The 9,565-nt window shown below is 36.8% G+C and overlaps 1 protein-coding gene across 1 annotated transcript; it reads right to left on the bottom strand.

Annotated features, from left to right (window-relative positions):
- Window positions 1-247: 247 nt before the first annotated feature.
- LOC306865583 (beta-1 adrenergic receptor-like) lies at window positions 248-8,447 on the bottom strand. The gene is made up of 3 exons (XM_079410285.1): window positions 8,296-8,447; window positions 5,445-6,638; window positions 248-1,479 (listed from the first exon to the last, which is right to left on the bottom strand). Exons 2-3 carry the CDS (start codon window positions 6,624-6,626, stop codon window positions 1,471-1,473), a joined length of 1,191 nt encoding a protein of 396 aa, XP_079266411.1. The 5' UTR covers window positions 6,627-6,638; window positions 8,296-8,447; the 3' UTR covers window positions 248-1,470.
- Between the last annotated feature and the right edge of the window lie 1,118 nt (window positions 8,448-9,565).

The raw sequence follows: 9,565 nt of genomic DNA, 5'->3' as shown, positions 1-9,565 counted from the left end.
ATACAAGCCAGTGAAATATCAAGCTGACCCACTCCAGAGTTGTGTGGCATCTAAAATTAATGCTTCGCCACATCTGCCGATGCAATTGAAAATGCACTTTGGAATTGTTTTTTTTGGGGGGTGGGGGGTTATATGTCTGTTTTTGTGCAGTCATTCTGGTGGTTTATTACAAGTTTGGAGGTGTTTACTTTAGTAGACCATTTGAATTGAGTTTGAGGTATTTATTTTTATTTTCAATTTTTTTAATGGAAGCTTGTTTCCTCAATGGGAAATTCCTAAATTTTGACAATTTTTCTTGCAATTCTGATATTTAATTTCATAATTCAGATGTATTTTTTCTCAGAATTGTGAGATGAAAAGTCAGAATTGTGAGATGAAAAGTCAGAATTGTGAGATATAAACTAGAAATTCTGAGAAGAAAAGATGAAATTGTAAGATGTAAACTCGCAATTGTGAAAAAAGTCCGAATCGTGAGAGAAAAAGTCGCGATTAACTTTATTTTTTATTCTGTGGTGGGAAAAAAACATAATTATGAGATATAAACTACGAATTCAGAGACAAAGTTAATTGTGAGATGCAAACTCAGAATTCTGAGAAATAAACTCAGGTTGAAATGCAGGTTGTAAACTCAGAATTGCTAGAAAAAAGTCAGAATTGTGAGTTCATATTTTGTGATTTTGACTATTTTTCTCGCAATTCTGATATTACATTTCATAATTCAGACTTTGTTTTCTAAAAACTAAGAAGATGCAACTGTAAGATGTTAACTCGCAATTACAAAAATAAAATGCTCAGAACTGTAAGATAAGTCATAATTGTGAGATGCAAATTTTTAAAGACAAGTCAGAATTACTTTTTTTTTATTTATTTTTTATTTTTTATTCCATCTCGCAATTCCAAGTTTATATTTAGCAGAATTGTGAGATAAAACAAAAATCACTTTAATTTTTTTTATCTCATGCCGGAAACAAGATTCTGTACTTTTTGGAGCTCTTTGCATTGATGAAGAAAATATCTGATCTAACTAGATGACTCAAGGGCAGCACTACAGACACCACAGTTGTGTATGTGCTATTCCATAATTATGTTTCTGGCCAATTGGCAGCAGACACTCTCATTTATTTAATCAACAAAGGACATTTTTTTCTCACATTTTGGACATTAGTCATATGCATTATGCATTCCAATTCATATCTGGGTAGTGATTGAACTGGAAAAAGGAAAAAAACAATAATAAAAAAATCCACACAACAGATTTGTTTTTTGATGGTTTGACAGTTTAGGACTTCAGTTTCCAATTTCATTCTGTTTAAAGTTCAAAAAGCTGTCACTGCGTAATCATTTGTATGTCACTGTTTGTTCTCGATATCATTTTTTGGATTAAATGTAATACAGTCAAGGTCCAGTTGAAAAGCATGATGTTTGAGTACAGTTAATTCTCTTGAAAAGCATAGGATCTGTTTCCCATCTTCAGTGGCCCTGTGGGAGGAAAATAATTATGAAATCATTAGACATTTGAACTGGAAAGAACAGACAGCTAGTGCTCGTGTTTTGTGTGCTCTGGTACATGTATTAGGGCGTTGTTTATGCACCGTATAGTATTTTTCTATCATCGCACGTCTTGAGTGACATCAGGGGGATTATGCTGAAATGTTTCTCAGATGTGTTTGCGTCTGCAGTGTCTCAAAGTGTTCCTTTCAATCATCATAAGTACATGAGATTCACGCACACTACAGTGTCTAATCCCTTGTGGCATAAGATGTATGTTCTTGATTAAAACAATCTGAACCATAATTCTGATCCAGACCAGAACTATTATGCCAGAATGTGTGTACTGTACGGCTCACTTCCTTTTTTCACTTATTTTAATTAGTAGTGCTTGCTAAAGCCATTTAGTCACAGTAATCTCTCCTCCTTTTTTCCCTTTTTTTTTTGTAAAGTAACCAAACACTTAGATGAACACGAGGAAAATGGTTAAGTGTATACGGTAATCGAATACAACACGTATCCTGTGTGAGTTCATCACCATAAGCATGAACTCAAGGCCTCTCTAAAATCATATAACACTGTCATGGTGCACCTTTCGCTCTAATCTCCTATTATTATCTCCACACTAACGAGGTAATGAACTAAGACCCCTGGGTTTCCCACACTTAAGTATTCATACACGCACTCCATACTCATGCTCACAGAACACACTTCAGAACATCTCTGACGACTCATTTCAGCCACTTGAGAAACACGTTGAATTGATTGGTTGTGCGATGCTAATCAGTTTCGAGGGTCTGATATCGCCCTAGATTATTTTAAAAGGATGTGGTAAAGGATAAGAGGTTAAATCTCACTGAGTAGCATTATCTCTCAGTGGGGCACATCTTGACAAAATTAAGGTGTAATTCAGTACTGCATGTGGTTAAGATTCTCTGTTGAAGACGAACAGGTAGATTTATGTCCTATTTGTGTAATAATCATCTCCTGTACTCCAGATCCAGGATAATAGTACAATGTGGAAAAAACCCTTTTTGTTCTGTTGCTTGTTTGTTTCATCAGCTTTTTATTTTTATATTTATTTTATTTTTATTTATCTAATTATCTTTTATCTATCTTTCTTCTTTCAGACAAATACAATCAGAGTTATATTAAAAAATGTCCTGGCTCTTCCAAGATTTATAATGGCATTAATGCATGGCTGTTGAGATTTTAAAGTCCAATAAAGTGCATCCATCCATCATAAGAAAGTACTCCACACGGCTCCAGGGGTTTAATAAAGGCCTTCTGAAGCGAATCACGACATTTGTGTAAGAAAAATATCCATATATAAAGCTTTACAAACCCTAATCTCTAGCGTCCACTAATTATCGTTCATGAGAGAGTGGAGTTCCAGCGGATAATGTAGGCTAGTCTCGCAAGAACCAAGATTTGTTTACAGCAAAGGAAAACCAGTCTCCTCTTGGCTTATATCAAAATTCTCTGACATTTTCCTTTACAAATCCTCGTTTTGTGCTTCTAATTTGTGACCAGTGTTTTGTTTTGCTCTCTCCACTGCGCTTGCGCATTCGTCACCGTGTTCGCCTACGTCATCCGCATCTCGTGAATGCGCATATGATGTTTTAAATATGTATATATTTCTTACACAAACCCATCGATTTGCTTCAGGAGGCCTTTATTAACACCTGGAGCCGTGTGGAGTACTTTTTATAATGGATGGATGCACTTTATCGGACTCACTGCCATTATAAAGCTTGGAAGAGCCAGGACATTTTTAAAATATAACTCTGATTGTATTCGTCTGAAAGAAGAAAGTCATATACACATAGAATTGAACTATCCCTTTATTATTATTATATTTTGCTCATTTCTAATTCGACTTAATGTGACCAGATAATATAAGTTTTTAAAATGCAGATTTTTTAAAATGATTTTTGATTCAAATTTACATTTTTACATTACACTAATCTTATTTGTTTGAGTCAGAGGTATTAGTTCCTGTGGTGGGTCAATGCCATTCATCAAACAGGAAATTCACTGAGCTATAAGCGTGATAAGCTGACTAACCGCATTCACCACCCACATGGAAATAGTAGGTGTGGGAGTTTCTCAAATGTGGCTTTCTCAAAGATCATCCTGATTGTAAGTTTTTTTGTCTTTAGTATCATCTAAGCACTTTCACAAATGAAAGATCATATACAGAGTGGTCTAAAGGAAATGCAAGCACTATGAATGCAGTTAGTATAGTAAATCCTCTTTAGTAGACAATGTCTCTCTTTTTTCTGCATTTCATTTTTGCTCTAGCTTGAAACATGGGATTGTGTACTGCATATATTGTTGGCTCTTATGATAAATTGCTTTCAATGTTCCTTGCTTTGGATACAATTCAGATGGTTTCAAAGCGGTTTTACAGGGATAAAGAGGAAAATAATGATTCAAAGACACAAACAAAGATCGATTCTGCTGTAAAGCATTGCTAAAAAAAATCTGGACGAATTGAATCACAGGTTTTCAAACTGTGATCTGTGGACTTCCTAACCAATGATTAGTGTGGAAATTATTGTACATTTTTAATAAAAATTTCCAGATAATCTTAGAACTGATAAAATGTAAAAACTGTAACTTGAATGTAAGCCGCTTTGGATAAAAGCGTCTGCTAAATGCATAAATGTAAATTGTATGGCTTTAGTACAGTGAAAACGTAAATGACAACTTTATTTGTCAATTTTATTAAAGTTTCAATATCCTGCTGTTTCCTCTGACAGTATAGAGGAGTCTCAAAATATATAGGCCTGGCTGTTTTTTATATTGTAAGGAATAGGGGAAATGTGAAGGATTTTCTGAAGAAAACTTGAGTGCTGCCTCATAACTCAATGCCATTATGCTAGGTTTGTGAATGGTTGCCAAAGCATGGGGTTTCTAAGGTGTTCTGAGTAGTTTTTAGCATGTTGCTATGCAGTTGCCCATTTAATCCCAGCGGTCACAATAGTGACCGTAAAAAGGTTTTCATTTATAAAGCTCTAAAAACCTTACTGACTGATGTTTTAGTGCACTTCCAGCAAATATGGAAAAAATAAGGGCGCTCAATTAAGTATGTGCAGTTTCACATGATTAGTGCAAATTGTCACATGACCAGAGCAGTTTATTTCCTGTTTGCACCTTGAGAAGATAATGGCTGCATCAAAGCTCCAAATCGAAAGGCTAGTAAAGTATGTTAACATAAAGATATGACAAAGATTTTTGGATCTACACATGATCTTTAAGGGGTCTAGTATTAATATATGAATTCACATATATTCAGTTTTGTTGAGTGCGGTCATGGAATGAGTAAACATCTTGATGGTCACAATAGTGACCGGTGGGATAACAGTGTATACAGTATAAATCCAATTGCAGTTGTTAGTGAAAATTACAGTAAAATGTTGACAAAATATTGCACTAAATTAAAAGTTCAGATGTTAAAAAATGTACAATATTGATGTTGTAATGGTAGCGCTAATATAAAAATGTGATGTTATATTTGACAAAAAAGTAACAATTTTGAAATACGTTGATGGTTGTATTTTTTAAAATCTTTTATCTTCGTGTTGCTATCAATGTTGTATAAGTTTTTTAATGCATAATAGTAAACCTAGAATGTGATCAAAGAGTTTAAAATAGCTGGGCTAAGATATAAAACAATTTTTATGACTGCAGATATATGTTAATTCAGTACACACATTATCCCACAGGTCACAATCGACCCTAAAATACAATTTTTCACACACTTTTCAAAAAAAAAAAAACATAATTATTGATTATTTCAAAGGGTTACTAATGATACATCATTTGGATATTTTAATGTCTGGGAAAAAAATTGGGATTAAACGGGTTAAGGTCAAAATCCAATCATTTAGATAAATAATAGACCTTACCAACTTGGTTTGAGGGATCACTCACATTAAAGATGCACTTACCTTTAACATCTCTGCTACATTGATCCGTGCCACATTTGAGTCATCGTGAGGCTGAGTTTCCATCTCTTTTTTGAAAACTGTACACGTGTCAGAGCAGACGTTCCCACCCTTTGCAGATGGATCTTCATGACAGAAGCGATCCATTTTTACAGACCTGATGCTTTGGATGCACGAGCTGAGGGTCCATAGATTTAACCCCTTGAGTTTTTTTAACCCTAGAAGATTGAGGAAGGCGGTACGGTACTTGGGACTGTGGCAGTAGATGATTGGGTTCAGGCCCGAGTTGGTGTAGCCGAGCCAGTTCAACAGGAGGAACACATCCTGTGATAGCACTTGAGGATCAAAAACCTTGATGATATTGAAGAAAAAGAAAGGCAGCCAACAGAGAATGAAGATGCCCATAATAATCCCCAGTGTCTTGAGCGCCTTGTGTTCTTTCACGACATGCCTCGTTGATCTCCGGCTCAAATTACGTCCCGTTTCACCTGGATTTTCACAAGAGTCTTCTGTTCTTGTGCTCAGAAAGCGGAGTCTATTCTTATCGATGAGTTTCAGCTGTCTGGTCGCGATGATGAACACCTTCCCGTACACAAACACCATAATAACAAGGGGCACGTAGAAGGACACCACCGAAGAGAAGATGGTGTAGGTCTGGTTCGTATGGAAATCACAGCATTCTGTCTCATTGTAACATTTTTTTGCCACCTCATAATCTGCATGAGAATAATGGTTCATGATTGGCACGAAGGAAACTAGGGATGCCACCATCCACACTGTGCAGACGATGTAGCCAGCTCTGCGCTTCCCAAGGAGGGCCTTATGCTCAAAAGGTCTTGTGATCGCAACATAGCGCTCAACGGCGATGACGCACAACGTCTCTATGCTGGCCGTGACGCAAAGAACATCCACGGACATCCACAAGTCGCAAAACTTGTCGCCTAAAAGCCATTTCCCGCTGACCACTATGCTGGCGCCCAAAGGCTGGACCACACAACCCATGATGAGATCCGCGAAGGCCAGGGAGATGATGAAGACGTTGGTGGTGGAATGGAGCAGAGGGGTGCAAACGATAGCCAGGATGACCAGCAGGTTTCCAATCACAGTGAGGAAGATGACCAGTGCCAGAGGAAGAATGAGCAGGAGCTGTGCATCGTGAACCGGGCTGGAGATGTTTTCGCTCATCCTGAGAGGAATCTTTCAGGGAAAAAGAGAAATGGACACAGGATTGGTCAGTCCTAAAGTGCTGGGTTAATGTCCTCCAAGAAAGAGGTTCCAGGTGACTTCATGTTGAAGAACAATGACAATCTCCTTCTCCACCAGTGAGAAGGAGATATCAGCATCTCACTCATTTCGAAAGTTCATAGACTTTACAGACATGAGATATAATTGCATGCAAACTCGCAGACTGTAAGTTAACTAGCAGGGCAAAGCGTTATTTGCTTTCGTGCACTAGGAGGAGGAGGAGGAGCATGCGGTGGATAGGAGAACTGTGTTTTCACATATAGCTATGAGAGACTTTACATAACTTCCCCCCTTTGCTCCTTCTGACCCATAATACTTTATTTGTGGCATGGTTTTATTGATATTTCGACCTGTTTGCTTTATTGCTGATGTTGCTACTTGTTAATGCACTAATCTGCTTATATAACTTCACAAAAACAAAGCTGTTGCTGGGTACTCATTTCAAAATATGTTTACGTACAAACCGATGCAGAAAGTTTCATGCCTTTGTGAAGTAATAAAGCAATTTCAGCCACCTTACAGTCATTTGAGATGATCACATACCTTCTCCTGGCCCATAATGCATTATTTGTGCCATATTTTAACCATTTTTATTATATTATTTTCATGATTTCAGCTATTTCCATTATTGCTGGTATCATTGAATTGTTTATCACTAATATGCATTAACGTCAGTACAAAGTCACAATAACAAAGCTGCTGCTGATAAATTCAAATACATATTTACGCTTTTTTCTGCTTTATGAAGTAATAAAGCAATTTCACCCAGACTTCTTATCATATAAGATGATCCTCCTGACCTATAATGCATATTATGTGCCATATGTTTAACTTTTGAATGATTTTATTGTAGTATTTGATTGATATTTACAGCTGTTTTCATTATTGCTGTTGCCATTTTATTGTTTATACACTAATCTGTTTATACACCACTGCTCCGGGTGTGTGTTCACGGTGTGTGTGTGTGTTCACGGCTGTGTGTGTGCACTTTGGATGGGTTAAATGCAGAGCACAAATTCTGAGTATGGGTCACCATACTTGGCAGTATATCACTTCACTCACTTTTGTATGCAATATAACTTCACAAAGACAAAGCTGTGGCTAATACGAACTTATTTAAAAATACATTTGATGCCTTTATAAAGCAACAAAGCAATTTCAGCCCGTTAGCCTGAATACTTTTCATTTGCGATGATCACATACTACATTCTGACCCAGAATGCATTTTCTGTGCCATATTTTAATGGTGTTATTGTATTATTTTATGTAACTTCACAGAAACAAAGCTGCTGCATACTTATTTCAAAATACATATTTACATGCTAAAATTAAATCGATCGACGTGGAAATATTTAATGCCTTTATTAAGCAATAAATCTATTTCAGGTAGCTTACTCAGACTTCTTTTCATTTGAGATGATCTCATACCTCCACCTGACCCATAATGCATTGTTTTTTGCTAATGTCATTTAATTGTTAACGCACTACTCTGCAAAAAACTTAGCTGCATACTTATTCCAAATGACATACTTCCGCGTTGAAATGAAACAGACCGAAATGGAAAATTTTATGCCTATATGAAGTAATAAAGCAATCTCAGACAGCTTACCCAGAAAGGAACTTCCTCTCTCAAATCATCTTCAAAAAACTATGCTTGTCAGCAAGTTAACCCTTCTTCAAGACTCTTATCTTCCATTATCGTACACTTGTTCTCCATGCGCCTTCCCACGCCTCTAAATATCGACGTGAACAAATTGTTCTGAAGGATGCACGACATGTGGTATGCGGTGGGCACATTATTGTCGGCTTCCTGTGGTAGAACTTCTGGCCTTGACAGAAGAACTGATGCAGAATGAGCACATTGCTATTAAAAATGTACAATTAACATACTAATGTACTGAACACTATAGAAAATGATGTCCTTTGTGGAAGTTGTTTTGGTACGTTTTGATACGATTCATAGCTCTTGGATCAGCCGAAGCATTGCCCTGACCCTATTTACACTTAATTCCAACACATTACTTGTTTCCTGTGTTGTTGCGTCTTAGTTTTGGTTTTGTTTAAACTGAATTCACAGCGTATAGACGGTCATGCCACAATGCAGTTCTGTTTGTCAGACAGATTAGCCATCATTCATTTGCTTCCCTCTGGCAGTTCAAGCTAAGTTTGTCAAAGTTTCACAACATTTCATGGCGTTTGGTTTACTGCTGAAAATGACAGACTTTTTAATAGGAAATGTATTAGAGTGACAGATTGTTGGTCAGGATGTCCATGCTAATAAGGCTACTGAAATTGTCTTAATTGTTCAAGGTGAGTAAATAGTACAGAAAACTGACTAGGGAACGTGTTGAACGTTTCTGGAAGCTTCATTTGCTATGTATTCTTTGATTTTGGTGTGTTTTTAATTCATACGATGGCTGTACAGCACACTAGCTTGACATTGATAGATTCCAGCCTCAGGGGAAGTTCATCGCTCGCAATTTTACACACATACACGGAGAGCATGTTTGTTTCGCTGGCTCGCTTCGGTTCTCAGATGATAACTATAAAAAAACAGCAACTTTCAAAAAATTCAGAAACTTTCTTGCAAATTGATACGCATGAGGGAAAAACTAGAAATTCTTGGCGAAAATGGCATCGCCTTAAGTGGTAGAGATATATTTATGCTCTGGGCTATCATTAGGGCTCGGGAAAGAGAGAGCTCTTTCTCTCATAGTTGCTATGTAACTCTCATTCCCATGATCCCAGAGTGCTCTGGGGCGCTTTCTGAATATTGAGATTTACAAACCGTTCTTGTTTCTGGAATTTAAACCATTGCTGTCGGACAATTTATTGGGTTGACAGAGATATTGTCTTCTATTGCATAGGCGATAAACAAA

Source organism: Barbus barbus, assembly GCF_936440315.1.
Source record: "Barbus barbus genome assembly, chromosome: 47".
Classification (NCBI taxonomy): domain Eukaryota; kingdom Metazoa; phylum Chordata; class Actinopteri; order Cypriniformes; family Cyprinidae; genus Barbus; species Barbus barbus.
This window is presented reverse-complemented; position numbering and strand designations above follow the sequence as displayed.

What these genes read in the sequence shown, in the direction of transcription:
- LOC306865583 (XM_079410285.1), bottom strand. Translation starts at nt 6,626, where the DNA reads ATGAGCGAAAACATCTCCAGCCCGGTTCACGATGCACAGCTCCTGCTC.